At 41.5% G+C, this 18600-nt stretch overlaps 1 protein-coding gene across 1 annotated transcript in view; it reads left to right on the top strand.

Annotated features, from left to right (window-relative positions):
- Positions 1-674: 674 nt before the first annotated feature.
- Positions 675-18600, top strand: part of hcn2b (hyperpolarization activated cyclic nucleotide-gated potassium channel 2b) — a 43748-nt gene continuing 25822 nt past the window's right edge. Inside the window, exons 1-4 of the mRNA XM_044362511.1 lie at positions 675-1666; positions 3543-3966; positions 8559-8720; positions 16806-17024. Of these exons, the coding sequence (XP_044218446.1) occupies positions 822-1666; positions 3543-3966; positions 8559-8720; positions 16806-17024 (1650 nt within the window). The 5' untranslated portion in view covers positions 675-821. The remainder of the gene's footprint in view (positions 1667-3542; positions 3967-8558; positions 8721-16805; positions 17025-18600) is intronic.

The raw sequence follows: 18600 nt of genomic DNA, 5'->3' as shown, positions 1-18600 counted from the left end.
TACATGACTATAAATGACGGTAAACATTGTAATCAGGACTCCAGTGACAAACAGTGAATGCACCTTTTTGGTGCCAAGAAGGTGAAGAATGTGCAGGCTGCAGAGTCTTCCACGAGGTGGAGCCATTTCACCAAGAGAAGGAACCACGACCACATGGGCAAACTACTATCTAAATAAGGCAACAGGCAGACACTGTTATAATCTCCCAATCTAGTTAAAAAAAAAAAAACCAACTAGATTTTTTATCAGAATTCTTATGGATCACCTGAGCGCGGCAGTATGTGTTATTGATCTAAAGCTACCTGAGATCAACATTGGATAACAACAGAAGCAGAACTTGATGGTTTCTTGTGACCTCCATCTGTCACCTTTACCCCGCTGGTTCTTATCAGGTTAGTTTATGTATCTGGACTTATTATATATTTATGTCCTACCTATCTTATTCATGAGCTAATTAGTTTATATTTAATTAAACTGGCAGGCTGGGCGTGTCCTGCTTTGCAAAAAAAAAAAAAATTGCTTTCTTTTGTTCACACATTTTGTCTAATATTTATTATAAGCTACCTGTAGGTGGTTGCAACCCACTCCCTCTCTCTCTCTCTCTCTCTTACACACACACACACACACACACACACACACACACACACACACAATAACTGCAGCCATGGCAACGCCACCGGCGCGCTGTTATCCTAAAGTGGTGTGAATGGAAAGCAGAGGGCTGTTGCTGCTTTGAACTCTACACTCCTTCCTCCGCGCTGCCGCCCAGTCTCGCCTGGCCCAAGGTACGGGAGTGTGTATCTGTCTTTTGTCTGCCTGTGATGGACGAGGCGGAGGACGGCGAGGAGGAGCCCAAATTCCAGCAGCCTCAACCAACTCAAGTAACCAGCTTGACCGGATGCGAGGATGGCAGCAGCGCAGTAACCAAGATGAAGAAATTTACGCCAGGAGGCGGAGCCGCGTCCATTGCGCGCAAAAACTCCAACAACAATGAGCTCTGGCTCCTGCGAGACGAGGACTCCGCATCTTTTACTGGCTCTGCTCTGTTATGCCAGAGGGATGGTGCCGGCGGCCGAGGCGGCTCAGAGTCAGACCACAGGAGTGGAGGGGTCACACACTCAGAGGCATGCGTGATAGGAGAGGGAGCCATCGGTATGATATGCAACAAAAACGGGGATTGTAGAAGGGACCCGACCAGTTCAGGGAGCCTCTCCTCTCTTATATCAAGACAGGAAAAGCAGACAGATGGAATAGTAGCAGCTGAAGACGGCAAGGGGCAGGCTGCAAGCATGGATGGCTCTATCACTTCAGCGGGGTCCCTGACACAGGGGCCCGGAGCCGAGGTCAAGTCAGCGGCGGCGACGGAGAAAAAGGACTCCAGAGTTTCCTTCTCCAATGCCCCAACGAGTAAAGGGCAGACCCCGAGTCTGCACTCGAGAAATTCTGTCACATTCACCAAAGCGGAGGATGGCCCGCAGATTGTGCCGGATGATGGAGACTCCAGGGGGAATCAGACGTACATGCAGCGGCAGTTTAGTTCCATGCTTCAGCCTGGAGTTAACAAATTCTCCCTGCGCATGTTTGGCAGCCAGAAGGCAGTGGAGAAAGAGCAAGAGCGCGTAAAGTCAGCGGGTAATTGGATTATCCACCCATACAGCGACTTCAGGTATGGGTCAAATCGAGTTAGGCTCATAAACAGTGAATACTCTTAATGTGAGTTGGTCTTCAAGGAAGATAAACAGCATGTGAAGTCTGTTTGAATCTGTGAATGTAGTAACACATTATCTGGTTCCCCATCTCCACTTTAACTTTAGATGAGAATATATTAAAAGTAGAACCATAAGAGGATTATTAATAACACACATCCAAACAATACAAATAATAACAAAAAATGAATTAAATATTTACGCCTATATTTTAACGTGTTAAAAATATCTGAAAAACTTATGAAAACTGAAAGATCTGAATGATTAATTGATGCCAAAAACGTTAAACATGTCCAGTTATGTAAAAATACTCTTATGAACTCAACAGTCCTTAAAAGGACAGGACATGTCGCCACTTTTCAAGAGTATAATCTGTAATATTTCACATTTTAAGGAAGAGATTTTTTTTCCCCCTCGACGACTAAACGCTGCTTTCAGCGGTGAGGTTGGGCTGTATTTTGGGTCTCCGGACAACTCTTGCTTACATTGCTAAAACCATGTGTTTACTGCAACATGACTTATGTGTCTATTATGCTTTATTTAACGAGTTTCACCGTAAAGGTGAACCTGACATGAAGTTGGTAAAGTGCGTGGTTAGGTTTCAGCACCAAGGACAGCTCTCCCACTTATCTCATGCGCAAAAGAGAAGCAGTCTGATGATAGACCAAACCGTTTGAGCTCTTAACAGTCCCTGAATGTGATTTTGCTATTTAAATATTCATAAATATAATATTTTGTAGTGTTTTTTATGGCCAATTGTGTTAAGTGACAGACAGAGTTTAACAACAGGGCATTTTCTGAAATAGAGGATTCAAGTCATGACTCAGCAACACTTCAATCTGTTCCTCCCTTTGCATTGCAGTCTTCCACTTACTTTCATCTGATCAGACAGCAGTTTAACAGCATTGGCAAAAACATACATTCAAATGTCCTAAAGCCCAATGTCATGTCTTCAAATGCAATTTTGTCTGATCAACAGCCCAAAAACCCCAAAGATATTCAGTTTACTGTCACATAAGATAAAGAAGAGCAGCAAATCCTCACAGTGGAGGAGCTGGGACCAGAGAATGTTTGGAATTTGTGCTTTAAACATAGTTTAACGATTAACTGATCATCAAAATAGTTGCTGATGAATTTTCTGTCAATCAACTGATCAATTAAGTGACTAATCGTTTCAGCTTTAAAAACATAGGTTTTATTTTAACAATTCAGTGAATACAATTGTAAACTACAGGTTAATGGTGTGGGCTGATTGGCCAATTCGCAAGGGTTGTTTTGGAAAAATAAATGTACAACTATCAATTGGATATGGAAAGCAAACTTGTAGTTGTGATAAGTGACTGAACTGTTCTGTTTCTGTTTGGAATGACTTTCACCTGGCTTATCTTTCCTGTATATTTTTGTCCCTCTGCTTGTCCTTGATTTGACCTTGTCTTGAGCCAGATGATAGGCATATAAGTCATCTCACCAGGACAAGATGCGGTACACTTAATAAAAAATAAATCAGGCATTTGACAACGGATCAGCCGTTTATTACTGTGGTTAGGGGTGGCGCTGTTTTCTGAGAGTGTGTGCGCCCCATGAGAGTGCATTGCTTCATGATACAAAAAGCTGGAGAAACCACATGTCATAGATCAAGCAGCATCAGCATATTTGCTGGCATGTGATATGCATAGCAAATAGCAACACTGCGAGCGTCTAGACATTAGTGTTTCGGTTTTCAGAAACTTAACTGTTTCTTAATTCCCCTTCCATTTTGTGTGTTTGTGTGTGAGTGATTAAATGTCCACACACTCCGACTCTAAACATCTTCTCTCCACTGCTCCACCCTGTCAGGTTCTACTGGGACTTCACCATGCTCATGTTCATGGTGGGCAACTTGATCATCATTCCCGTGGGCATCACCTTCTTTAAGGACGAGACCACCACGCCCTGGATCATCTTCAACGTGGTCTCTGACACCTTCTTCCTCATAGACCTGGTGCTCAACTTCAGGACGGGCATCGTGTTCGAGGACAACACCGAGATCATCCTTGACCCCAAGAAGATTAAGAAGAAGTATTTGAAGAGCTGGTTTGTGGTGGACTTCGTCTCCTCCATACCTGTGGATTATATCTTCCTCATCGTGGAGAAAGGGATCGACTCGGAGGTGTACAAGACGGCACGGGCGCTCCGCATTGTCCGCTTCACTAAGATCCTCAGTCTGCTGCGTCTCCTGAGGCTGTCCAGACTCATCCGTTACATCCACCAGTGGGAGGAGGTAGGCTGAGCTTCAATGATATAAATCACTACTATGATTTCATCATAGTCAACACACAGTAAACAAGGGAAACCCACAGTATAGGCAAGGAACACCTCTGTTTTAGGCTGTGTGCTATATTTGGACATTTATAGTTGTTACACTAATCTGTACAGCTATCATTATCTGTAACTTGACTAATATCAGATCACATATCAGCCAATATTCCTTTTTTATGCTGAAACAAACAATTTTGGCAATAATGCCTCAAATTTGGTAAGATTTGTGTGAAATGTCAAATACATTGTATTTTATAGTTGAACAATACATTTCAAGCCAGTATCGGCCAATGATATCAGGCTGCTGATATATTGGTCTGTTTCTGTTTTTTCATATTTTGTTACATGATAGCGTCTGCTGTCTTTGCAGACTATATTCCTCACCTTCCTTCAGCATTTACTGAAGTTACCTTGCAGACAGAAACATGCAGGTACACCAGTTCCTCTGAAGGAATGTGTAGACCTTCACACAACCATGTGAATATCATGAATCTGGTCTTACAAAAGGGTTCAACAGCTTCACTTCTGCCACAGATCAAAGCCATCAGAGCTGTATACTGTATATGATCACTGATTCCTCTAGTAAGACTATAAACCTAGAAGCTGCAGTATGGATATAATGACATTGCTCTGGCACTTTGAATTGTAATAGCTTATAAAAAAAGAGAAACTAGTCCGACTGTGCTCTGATTCTGTGCTTTGACTGATAATGTGTATTGTGTTCCAGTGCAGTGGTTTATGTCAGTGTACAAGCAATTCTCTTTGTATATCAAAACAATCCTCCTCTGTATAATTAACTCCAGACGAACAAAAAGTGAATTTCTACCATGTACGCCTGATAGCTGGAAAATAGCTCATCATAATCCAGTGTACTGATGCAGTTAAGAATTCATGAAAAATTAATTTGTGCTTATCAGTGAGAAAGTGAAAAGGGATTTTCCAAAGAAACGAGCACAACCACCGAGGACACTGATTGCCATTTTTATAATAGTTTTAATGCAGCGTTTCAACCAATTAAGACATCAAACAGTTGTAGATGGATATCAACCAAGTTCAGCACAATATTCTCTGATTATATTATACATCCGGATGTAGTGTTTATCTAAAGATAGATGCATTATGATCCATCATATGCTACGTTGAGACGATTACTACGTGTGTGTGCTTGTTTGTCTGTATATAAACTGAGGATCCCTATTTTAACTAACCAAGCATCTATGAATCACTCTGAAAATAACCACTGCTCTTTTGATTACAAAGGGGTAATTTGAGCTCGACAAGAACCATAATTATTGATTCAAACACACACAACTGGATGCTGGATCCTTTCCGTCTCAGCTCTGCCCTGATCAGCTTAGTTCAGCTGAACTCTGCTCGGCTCAGCTCGATCCAAACATGGCTGACTGTGTTTTCCCTCCGCCCAGCTCAGCTCGGCTCGGCTTAACTCAGCTCGCTGCAGCGGGTTTCTCCGAAAAGATCTACTACTGACGCTTAGCTCAGCAGGAGGCCGGCAGAGAAGAGAATACTGGGCAGCAACCTCACTCAAAATAAATAACTGAAATTTTTGACATGATCTTTAAGAGACTTGTTCATCTGCGTGTGTGTGTGTGTGTGTGTGTGTGTGGGTGTTTTGTTTTTTGTTTGAAGCAGAGATAAGCATTGTTGGGAATAATCAGAGCAATTTACTGAGGAAGCCTGTATCATGGCTCTCCACTTGCTGGCATGCCCAGAGGATGCCTCTCTCGTGAGCTGGACAATGATGGTGAAATGGTTGGAGTGGGAGTGTATGAATAAAGATGGGGACTGGTGGTGGGGGTAATATTTCATCCAGTTCAATAGTTGTCATTTGAATCATCTTGACTAAACATGTCAATGTATTTGACCATGTGCAACAGAAAGGAGGAGAAAGTCTTTTATCTGTGTTTTTCAGGCTGTGAGTTCTGGTCACACTAATGTGCCTTGACCCAGATTGTGGTCTGACAATGACACATGGCCAGGTGCTGTTACGGTGTCGGGGGGAACATTAGTCCTGGAGCCTCATTAATCATGATGGGAATGCTTCCTAATCACAGGGCAGGGCCTCACAGTGTGTTTCCCTTTCTCCTTCTCCAAATTAGCAAAAGCCATTAGCCATTATAGGAGATGCTTAAAAAAGTGAAGAAAGCTGAAATGATTTTTATAAAGGTGGAGTAAAGAAGTGCCTTTTGGCATCTGGTCTATAGCTAAATTACATTTTTTTTGCCCGAAGAATACAAGGAGATAGGGAGGGATAAGACTCAAAATATGCAGAAGAGTGAAGAGTAAGGAAGAAACACAAGGAACAAAGAAGATAGTTGAAGAGGATGTAAATTATACATAAAATATATTATCATGGGGCATATAATTGTTCTTCCAAACACAGACCACATTAGCAAGTGGAGTTTAATATGCGTGCTGAGTTGGGTGGAGTAAGATGTGGCTGGCTTTCTTGTGTTGGCACTGTAACTAACAAAAGACATTTGCACCCTGGGGTTTAGTAAGAGAGCTGGTTTTGAGCATATTCAGCGAGCTGTGAGTTGAGGGCAGCAAGGCCTCTAAGGTGACGGGATGAGTCATCAAACGTCCTGACCGGACTGCTCCCAAACTGTAAATTCACAACAGAGGCTGCTTGTTCATCTCTAGAATAACACACACACACACACACACACACACACACACACACACACACAGAGTCTCTGGCCTAGTTCACATGTAGTATGATTATCATGTCTCAAGTGAGAAATTAGTGTTGTTTTTGATGCAAGAAACCATCAAATTGGCCCATAAAGCATGGCTTTCCAATATGCATGAATATATATATACTATATGCGGACATATACGCAGTGTCTGGCCTACTTCCCTTGTAGGACAATTCTCTTGTTTATTGTTATGCTTTTGCTTACGATTTAGCAAAGCATCCAGTTGGCCCAGCTAAGCATAGATTTCACACCAGTGCACACACATGCATGCAAATCCAGCCACATACACATACACACATGGTGGTGGTAACAGGGCCTGGCTAATAGCCAGCAAAGCCACAGTGAGTTGTGTTTACAAGGCTGTGACCACAACAGCAGCTCCACACAAATGAGTCCTCTTACCTGAGGGGAGCTTTGCTAAGAAACAGCAGAGGGAGGCCAGCCTGGGCTGCTGATCAAACCTTCATCAACACTAGATGAGGTTTTACTTTTGAGTGAGTACATACACCACAGAGCTTGTGCTTGTTTGTTTTCCCCACCTGGCTATAATGTGGAACCTCAGCCTGACGCAATATACTACTGAGACTGAGGAGGAATGACATTTCATCTTGCAAAATCCAAAATCCAGTTTTGTTGCTGATTAGTGACATCATCATACAGTGTTTAACATCTTAAACCCTAATATTCTCTTTATAAACAACAACAACAAGTAGCTTTAAAGCTAGAAAAAAAACACTTCACACCATATGATAATACTACATAGTATCATTAACTTGTCACAACACTATGTTGAAGATACATGATGCTTCTGTGAAAGGAAACATGTTTTTTATGGCTGTACCATCAAATTTAGCAATTCTATGATGATTTGCATTATCTTAGACACATTTTCCTAAAACTGAAGGCGACATCATTGGTATCTTTGTAAACTTTCGGAACTTGCTAAGAATTTTAAATTTTAAATATTGAGTGAGGCTGCCAAACTAGTTTGTAATAATGGACCCACCAGTGGGTTCTGGCAGAGTTAAAGAGGTTAATGACAGTGTTGTAGCTCATGCTCAGACTGTTTAACATAAAAATTGGATGTTAGTCAAACTATTCTGTATAGATGAATCCTTGCATACTTTGTTATTTGGAGAAATATGCTTTATTGCTTTCTTGGCAAGAATTACATGAGAAGATTGATACTAAATATGGAGCTGGAGCCAGAAGGTGACTAGCTTTGCTGAGCATTAAGACTTAACTGTTCATAGACTGTATTCGCCATATAACAGCACGAAGCTCTGTATAAAAAATATTTTTTAACATTTCTTTTAGTGCACAGATGAAACAACGTGTTCATTAGTGAGCTTTAGAGGTGCTAGTATGTGTATTTTTTAAAGAATTTTGACAGAGCTAAGCTAGCTGTTTGTCCCTACTGCCAGTCTTATGCTATGCTAAGCTAAGCTAACAGACAGACATGAGAGTGGTATGGATGTCCTCATGTAACTCTTGGCAAGAAAGCGATAAAGAGTATGTCCAAAAATGTCAAACTATTCATTTACTTGATGTAGTTCATACTAAATTTTCTCTTGAATATATAACCTCTTTCTTGGTTTTTATATCAAATATTAAAAGGATACATCCTTTTAAACTACACACTCTACCAAAGGTCAAAAACTCACTGACTCTCCATTTCTCTCCTTAGCTGAGCATAATCCTTAGCTGCTCTGTTTATACCAGCAATCCCATTTTCACTCAATATGTATAAACATAAACTGATTTTTCATTCTCCTCACATTTCTGTTTCTGCCTTTTCCTCCTCTCCACGTCTGCCTGTCTCTTCTCCCCCTGACAGATCTTCCACATGACCTATGACCTGGCCAGCGCTGTGATGCGAATATTCAACCTGATTGGTATGATGCTGCTGCTGTGTCACTGGGACGGCTGTCTGCAGTTCCTGGTCCCCATGCTCCAGGACTTTCCGTCTGACTGCTGGGTCTCCCTCAACAAGATGGTGGTAAGCAAAATGCTATGTGTGTGTGTGTGTGTGTGTGTATGTGTGTGTGTGTGTTTGTGTGTGTATTTGTGTGTTGGCAGGGGGTTAAAAGTGTTTGTAAGTCACACAATTACATCAACATTAGCATGCAAAGGTGTTTGGCAGAAGCACATTCCCCATGGAGCCCAAACGTGTGTCATTTGCAGGCAGATGGAGAAATAGGATTTATTTAAAGTTGAGTCCGCGTGCATAGACACACACACACACACACACACACACACACACACACACACACACACACAGAGGACCGGCCTCAATTAAACCCTCTCTAGTTAAACCCAGGAGACATGCCAGTGTACAGAAAGCAACGGGGAGGGATGAAAATAGAGCCTGTTTTCACTCGGTTTGTTCTTCAGCCTTTCTCTTTTTTATCTCTCTTTTATTTGTTTCTCCTCTCAGATGTCCTTCCCTCCCTCTAGCTGGCAGGTAGCTTCTGGCCATCTGCTGATAGACAGACCATTAGGAAAAACAAACTCTCTGGAGAGCAAGTGGTGCTATACTCGAGCTGCATCAAAAATGATTAAAGGGCCAGTTAATTAATGAACAGTCATTATTAAAAAAAAATTAATTTCAGACTTACAACCTTTGTCAACCAACCTGTATTTAGAGAACAGGAGTATAACTTACCCAGTTAACCTCTAATTTTCTTAAAGTTAATTCACAGATCATCAGTACTTTAAAGCTGACGGTTATGCATCTTTATCTTTACCTGGCTCCATACAGAAGAAATACACATATGTAGAGAAATATTAAATAACATTTTTCTAGATTTGGTTTTAATCGTTTTGGACTTCAACCCTTCCAACTCATCATTCTGTAATAATAACAGATTGGAAGTTGGTGACTGACAGGACCAGAGGCACAGAGAAGTCAGGGAATATGAGCACTGTGACACATACAGTACGCCTGCTCGGCCTGTCACTCAATACCTGCTATTTTCACACTCTTTTTACTTACATACCATACATTACATATATATACATATCCACACATATGACACATACATCCACACATAGACAGAACCATATCCTGCTCTCTACGGTACTGAGAGAGAGCCACTGAACCTGGCTCAAACATTTAATACCAAATTATTTAATGATTTTGCAGGTGAGTTTATGTAGTTGAACCAAAGGCCTAGATGAAGGGCTGTTGCCAAACAGTATATATTGTGTATATACTGTATATTTGTCTGAAAAGTTATAATTAGTTTGAGAGCAGCTTTGGGAAAAGAGAGGAGCAAACATAGAGAAAGACAGATGTGCATTAATATGATAATTGGTTTGAGAGCAAGAGAGGACATTTAAATTGACTGAAAAGGGAATAACAAGCAAGAAAAATTAGAAAACTGATAGAAAAGGCCTGCAGAAAAATAGTTGACAGGGTGAGATGGTTGTCCTTGTTGAACCTCCGTCATCTGAAACAATATCATTGGTGGACTGCTGTTTATTGCTGTAGTATCAGAAGCTGTGAATAATTTCAACTGGCGTGTGAGTAGCTTAAACTATTCCTTGGCAGGAACATCACATCTTTGTTGCGTCTAAGGAAGTTCAGCAAAACTGGATAATTCCCTCCGTATGCTTTTGTCAGGAGCAGGCGGTTTCCTGAGCTGTGTGACACTGCCATCGCTAAGAAATGTTTCGTATGCTGACAATGAACCTTCTAATTTTGGCACATAGATATGTGACATCCAGACCCCTGAAAGTGCTCCTCTGAAAACGCAGTGTACTATGTCACATTGGTGTGCATGCTTGCGTGCATACGTGTGTTCATGTGTGTATATATGGGGTTTGGGTGTGTGTGTGTGTGATCTCCAGGAACAGATGGATCTCACACCCGTTGACCCTAGGGGACAGCGCTGTTGCTTCTCTGTTGTTCGTCACTCGTTTGTCGTCTCATCTCTGGCCATCTTTTTGTTCTCACTTGCTCTCTCTCTACACACACACACACACACACACACACACACACACAAACACACAGACATCTCTCCTGTGTTCTACGAAGGGGCCAGTACTGTGTGCCAACTCTATACTCTATGTCACCTCTGACTCAGACACAGGAAACATTTGAGATATCATTGACTTTGACTTAGTTTGACTGAGATAATGAAGTTTATCCGTCGACTATAATTTAGATGCTACTGTCCTCCACTTGTTTGCTGCGCATGTTGTTCAAACATGCCCACTCCCTTGGCATCCGGAGTTGTTTTCTCAATTCACAGTTGCAAAATAAATGTGGTGATAGCCCCTTATTAGCATTCAACTCCAATTCAATGAGACATTTGGTGCTGATCTTTTCCAATCTCAGAGAACAGGCCGCTTCTATATTGCACAATGACGTTCTTGTGTATATGTTAATTAACGCCCGAAGGGTCTGAACGCAGAGAAAATATATTCTACTCAATGCTGTCGCCCATGAATCTTTTCCAGCTGTTTTTCCTGACTTGCTTTTCTCCTCAATGTGTTGTGCCTCAGAGTGTTGTTTATGCCACACAGTGCCAGTTAGCACCCATGTGGGAGTGGCAGCCTGGTGTGCTGTGCCGCTGCCATCTCAGGGTAATCAAGGTCAGGGATCGTCTTCGGAGTGGCTTTAAATGAGAGACGCAGCGATAAATGATCCCATCCTCATGCTTCAAATCAGGCTGCTTCTTTTCTGCCGGCTGACTGGCTGTCTGCCCACACTGGACACTTACTGGACTCCACCCTATACTTCCCTTTTTGCATCATCCGTGCACTTAGGCTATGGAGACACAGCCAGATAGCCTCTGGTGAAGAAACAACACTTAATTAATTCACTCACTGCCTCAGAGGACACTCTCATATGCGCTTTCATACCTGCTTTGTGTACGTCGGACTATGAAACAGAGAAATAATCAAAATATCCCCCTTCAAATCATTTTCCCTCCTGTAATGTAATCATCTCTGCCTCTAAATACTCAAAAACAATATCTGTGACTTGTAAAAGATAGAAGACAGCAGTGTTTTTTTATAAGCAGGATAATCAGGCTCCCACAGCGGAGTGATCACAAGAGGCCAGATCATCATGTCCTGTTATGCAAGTGACACTCTGTTACGTGGATGACAGGTGGTTTTGTCCCATCTGCCTCAGCCCGATTGGCTGTCAGATCAATGGCGTTAGAACAAAGCCTCTCTCTTCTTCTCAACTTCTGTCTGCTTCAGTCTGAACTGCGTTTCTGTGTTTAATATTTAGGCTGCTGGAGAACATTGTAGTGTAGAGGAAGAGTAGCTGTATGCATGCACACACAGTTGCACTTCAAGAGGCCTTTAACTGCTTTGAAAGTTAATAAGGATATCCTCCTTTGATTCTATTACTGAAGTGATATAACTGGCAGGCAGGCTGGTCGGCATCCGTAAGAATAATGGACAGTAGTAGATGTTTGGTCAGAAACAATAAATCAAATTTTAAAGTTGACAATGCTAGAATAATGGAAGGGGGGTTGACAAATTCACTGCAATTTATCCTGAGGTGGGCATGAATGTGTGTAACTGGTACCTCCCAGTGTTGTTAATATTTTCTTGACGCTTGATGAAGAAAAACACCCTCCTCACCCCAATATCTCATAATGATAGCAATTTTAAGTGAAAAAGCTTCTTTTCACTGCTCCGCCTCCACAAATGAGTCACTCCTTGTAAAACTCCTGAAAACTACTCATAAGTACAGTCATAATTTTTACCCGTAGCACACCTAGTCTGTAAAAAGCTCCACTTGCACGGCTGAAGTTTTAGCAGTGACAGCTGTGGTGTTCCCTAACGCAGTGCTGCCAATGTTGAATACCTCACTAATTAGTGGTTTCTGAGGCTCCGCTGTAACTATGCAGAAGACATGAAATATTGTTAATCTAGCCCACAAGTAAACAGATCGTTTCATCTAATTTGTTGCATTATGTGGAAGTTGTTCTTTGGACAGATGATGTTGACCTTCTTCCTCTTATCAAAGGAGAAATACCAATTAAAAGCTAATGAACTCAAACACAATAATAACCGCTTATTGAGCAGCAAGCGATGGTCCGCTGAGTGAAATTCTTCTTGCAAATCAATAAACTCTTGCCTCATAATTTACAAGCATGCATTTCATATCTGATGAAGTCAATTAGAGATACACAGGAGTCAGCTGAGTAAGACTTGTTCAAACCAGACAAGATTCAAATCATTAACATTTACAACACAAGTGTTCATTTACTGTTTATTTAGTACTTTTTTCCAATTTCTTCTGTAATTCACTGGAACAGATTGTACCTTTTTTGGTTCACTGTGGTTACTTTAGAACATTTCATGTCACGTGGTACAATATCTTGCTCTAAAGAGAAGTTAATTAAAGCTGCAACAAGGTGTATTCAGATTACATTCTGAAAAACTAGATGAAAAAACTGATGTAGTATCACACACTGGTTTGAGTAAAAGTTATAGTTCACTTTAAAGAACCGGGGAAAGTTGAGATGTGATCAGTTTGAGTTGGATTCAAACTTGATGTTGCAGTAACCTCGGCAAACAGAGCCACCATGATGGGGTTGCTCATAGTGACACGACAGATAATCATCACCTGCCTCTTGCGTCTTTCACTTCATCATTTTGGTTTTACAAACAGCAACTGTACTATTTTGATTCATTCTCACCACTTTCATCACCTTTGTTTCCACAAAAAAGCTCTGATAAACCCACAGTACACTACGTACCCAGCACCAAGCGCCAGATAGACAAAACTAAGAGTAGAATGAATACTTGATTTATATTCATCAGGTGGCCAGAAACATATCTTCAAATAAATGCTAATGTTGCTCAGTATCTGCTGGATTTGTAAATAAGCAATTGTTTGCTAACAAGTTTGCAATATCAACTTAAATGGTGATGATGTGAATGTTTCTTCATTAATATTGTGAAGTATTCCAGCGGATACCAAACCGTTGTGCAACATCAGCAGTGCTCATTTGGTTTTAAATAATAAATACAAACAGGAACCCACTGGTTCTAAATAATGAATCTTAACATTGCTAACAAGTCTTTTATGGCAGTTTACATGTTAAAATTCTAAATGTCAGAGTCATCTAAATGTTAGCCCTCTCAAGCAAACCAAACTCCCCATGTCAGTTTTAGACTGTCAGAGAGAGAGACTTCAAACTGTTAAAGAGATGCGCAGCAGCATGACTGGCACAAGTCTAACACATACACACACACCACACATACACACACACACATGCACATTTAAATACAAGCTGAGACTCAAACAGCACGTAAACCCAGCGTGCACGTACACTCACTATTCTATAATTATGCCATCATACATCATAGATGTCCCATACTCCCTCTGTGTTCCTCCCTAAATGTATTATGTACAATTAGCTATCATCCACGCTGCTCAGTGAAGACCAATGGCAAATAAAATGAACACAAGAGCTAATTCTATTTGTTTCCTCTTTCTTTCTCCCTCCTCACTCAGGGGTTATCTCTGTAGAATTACTTTATTGTGTTACTATGAAGATTGTAATTTTCAATAGTAAGAGACAGCTGTACACTGTGTCAGTTATAAACAGCGATTATCTCAAACTTAAACACATCCTGACCAGTTACAGCTGGTCAGTGTGAGGTCCTGCTCATACAGTTAGACTTAAATGAACAGTTTGATATTTTGGGGAAATTCTCTTATTTGCTTTCTTGCAGAAAGTTGCAGTAAATGAAAATATTAATAACACTCTCATGTCTGCATCTTAAATATGCTGGAAAGCAGAACCCAGTTGGCTTAGCTTAGCATAAGTAGCATAAGACTTGAAACAGGGAGAAAGAGGAAGCCTGGCTCTGTCCATAGGTAACAAAACCCACCTCTAAACATATTAATTAACATGTTTTTCATGTTTGTTTGTTTCCTGGAGTTTTGTCATTACATTTATGTTGCCAGGCAACTGGTAGAGACTCCAAAAACTTACTGGGCCTTACTGGGCCCTTAATTAGTGATGGTTAGAGGTGCTGGTATGCAGATTTTATTACCTGCGGATAGAGAATGGCTAGCTTATGCCCCCTGTTTCCAGTCTTTGTGCTAAAGCTGGTCTTAGACTTATATTACATATGTAACTGGCAGACGTAATAGTGCATGGTATCGATCTTCTCAAGGGTTATACAGCTGACAGCAGGAGACTTACCTGCCACACAGGTCATGATGTTTACAAAAACATTTCAAAGAATACTGGAGAGACAAGATGATTTATATGTGCGGGCATTCACAAGCACTCTTATAGTCCCACAAACAGACTAAGGGTAATGCTTCTTCCACCCCCAGATGAATTATACTGTCACATCCTGAATCTGTACCTGCAGGATGCCGCAGATTTACAGTAATGATGTCTTAAATGCCTCATCTGCATGTGACAGTTGTAGATAACCTGTATTATCATCGATAATACAGAGTTGTCTTATAAATCACAGACAGACAGTCTTGAGGCTTTTTCTTGATTTTATAGATGGTGCCATGACCTGATCAATAACTTTATGTATCTACTCAGCAGCAGTCCTTTTTTAATTTGTCAGTTTTTCCTGTATTTTCTTTTGCACAGCAACATTGTACAGTACATTTAGGATAAACTAGACATTCTGTGGTGTCCGTCAAACTGAAACACTGTACATTTATTGTATATGTGTGGATCGTGTGCCTGTCTGCAGGTGAGGGAGTCAGAAACAGAGATAGACAGATGCAGCTGTGTATATGTAGGTGTTTATTTCTGTGCCTGGGCTCTGGGTTAGGGCTTCCTACTGCTGCTGTTTATCCACCAGCAATGTGGCCAGCATGCTGATGGCAACTCCAAATCTGTTCACCACCCGGGGCGCTGTGGATGAGGCTCAGACTCAGGATGAGTATTTAAATGTTCTGCTAGGGTCGGTTTGGTTTTGCTTATTATAATGAGCTTACAAGGCTACGTAGAAGAGAAATAACAACAAAGCAAAAATACTATGACGGTGCTTATACTCTTAAAGGCTTCAAACGGTTGTCGTGGGTTTCTCTGTCTTTTATCTGAGATTAGAAAGTCCAGTTTATCTCCTCAAACAATTCCAAACAGCTGATACAGCTGACAGCTCAAAACAGATATGAAACTTTGAGCCATGCTTGCGGCTGGAGCTAAGCTCGCAGTCTGACACCAGAGAGTTTCTGGTTGCCCTGCTGCTCGGGGCTTAGTCTTCTTTCTTTGCAGTTCCTCAAATCACGTTTCTAAACACACATTTTCAAACATCTGATGACAAGCCCTTGCCAATACGTCCTCTTTCACCTCTTCTGAAACCAACCAAATTTGGATCTCAAATGAAATGCAAATGCCCCGTGCCAAAACACAAATCAGATAAGAATCCAAGCAGTCAATTAGTGACTGAGGAGGACCAGAGAGGAACACAAGGAGTTTGAGACGCAGACACACACACACAGACACACACACACACATGCAGTGGTAAACTCTGGACAGTGTGTGAACCACAGCTGTTTGAGGGGAGGATGTGAGGTTCAGCGGTGCCTGTGGAGGGCTTTCTAATGAATCTAACATAGGAGAATCAGGTTGACTGAGTGTGTGAGCACCAATCAAAGGCAGACTGGAACAGGCAGATGTACGGGCTCCTCATTAACACTTGCTTTTTCCTCTTCTCCTTCTGCTCAGCCAAGACAAGGCGAGGCTGCTCGGTGATGATGATTAGGCCCTCCACCAAACCTGCAACAATCAGCCGACACAGAGGGATATACTGTACTTCACCAGGACTGCCTTACTCTTTTGCCCTCTCGTTCTTTAATTCACTCTCTCTCTCACCACTTCTGTCACACTCTGACTAGTTTAAATTTTCCCTGCAGTGAACCTTTACAGTCTACCTTTGGCAGAGAAGAAGACAGGCCCAGGTCATCAGGTCAAAACCATTGTAGCATGAAAAATTATGAAAGTGTAGAGCTATCCTAGGACAGAAAACCCCTGATTACCAGCTCAAATTTCCATTCTCTTCCATATTATGTCCTTTGATTTTTCTCCAGTTCTCTAATTCTGTGCCCTCCCTCCATCTCTCCCTACAGAATGACACATGGAGCGAGCTCTACTCCTTTGCCCTCTTTAAGGCCATGAGCCACATGCTGTGCATAGGGTATGGAAGACAAGCCCCCGAGAGCATGTCAGACATCTGGTTGACCATGCTCAGTATGATCGTAGGAGCTACCTGCTACGCCATGTTCATAGGCCATGCAACCGCACTCATCCAGTCTCTGGACTCATCCAGACGGCAATACCAGGAAAAGGTAAGAATCCTGCATTCTGTCACTTTATCTGCTACCATTTGAAATAATGGGAATGTTTTTGAGACTGAGTTAGCAGATCAGACTAATGTTGATGTCTTGGGGCAGATGGTTAAAGTTGCTCTATGTGTAATGAGAAAGGGGTCACTCGTGCTAATGATCTTGTAAAGAATTATCACCCAACACTGCGGTTTCTCTCAGCTCCTCTGTTCTAGTGTCTTTCAGCTTGTTGTTTTGGTTTCACTCAACTATATTGTTATACTGCTCTCATCAGAGTCATTTCCAGCCACAACAGACAGCTGTTTTCAGCCCAGACAAGCTCTGATAAACCAGCTGTGCACTACATGTCCTGCAGCAAAAAACAGACACAGTTGGTGAACATGGTGAACAAACCAGAGCTAAGGGAGAGTAAATGCAGCCATCAGGAGGCAGAAACAAGACTCCATATGAATGCTAATGTTGTGTAAGTTAATGCAAGTGTAAAAGGTCAGTTCACACAAATTACCAAAACAACTTATACAATAGTGGCGGATGGAATTTTGTTTGCGATGCTCAGCTTTGAAAATGTTCGTTTAATAAATCCAAAAACAATATGCGTTTCCAGAGGCAATGTCCCGGTTACAGTACTCTTAATAATCCACAGATAATAATAATAATAATCCACTGCTGTAAACAGTTATCACTGGATCTACTTTCTACTTAAGAAATAATCCCTAACTGTGGACTGTGTGATCGGTGGATTATCCAGAATTACTTGGACACTTTTTCTGGGCAATATGTTGCTGCTGATAAGTTCTAATTTATTTTTTAATGGTGTCAGTACCACAAACTAAATTATATTCACCTCTACTGTATCTGGTGGCAGCATAAACCTCAGAGCAGATACAATATGTAAAAGCCTTAAGCTATTTGCATGGCTACATAACACATGAGGGTTTTTTTTGCAATTTGGGTGAACTGTCCCTTTAAATCAAACTATCTAGGTAAATACAGCTTGTAACCTAGTAAAATGTGATGAATTCTGTGGCTCCGTGGAACAAAAATCAAAAACAGATGAGGGATGGTTTTACTACAGTCTATTTATAGATCACTGGTGATATAAATCGAGGGGGTTAGCTACAGGATTATCTTTCCAGGTACCCAAGTGGCCCCTCTGTCTAGAGCATGGCAAGACACCATAAGGAGACTCTGCAGATTTAATCTACACTGCTTGTCCTCTACAACGATGTGAATAAGGTTATCACATTTGATATGAACAGAGAAGGTCTGCTCATTTGATTCCAACACACTTTGATGGGAACAGCATCTGTTCTATTAGTTCGATATTCATGGGTGCAGCTCGCTGGGCCTCGGCCCGTCTGTCGTCTCCGTACAACGGTTGATCAAAGCTTTTGGTGTGTGCCGGCCAGGGAGGGAAGCACGCTCCTGCTTTATAAGGCCACGGTGTCATTGGTGCTCTGCATCTTGTTAGCTTCTTTAGATCTTGGATGATGTGGAGATGTCTTATGCTATCTGTCACTTGTACACATGCATGCATGCAGACATGCACATACACATCAGGGTGATCGGTCAGGCTTTG

Source organism: Thunnus albacares, chromosome 9 (assembly GCF_914725855.1).
Source record: "Thunnus albacares chromosome 9, fThuAlb1.1, whole genome shotgun sequence".
In the NCBI taxonomy this organism is placed as follows: Eukaryota; Metazoa; Chordata; class Actinopteri; order Scombriformes; family Scombridae; genus Thunnus; species Thunnus albacares.
The sequence above is the reverse complement of the archived record's forward strand: the minus strand, read 5'-3'. Positions and strand labels throughout refer to the sequence as shown.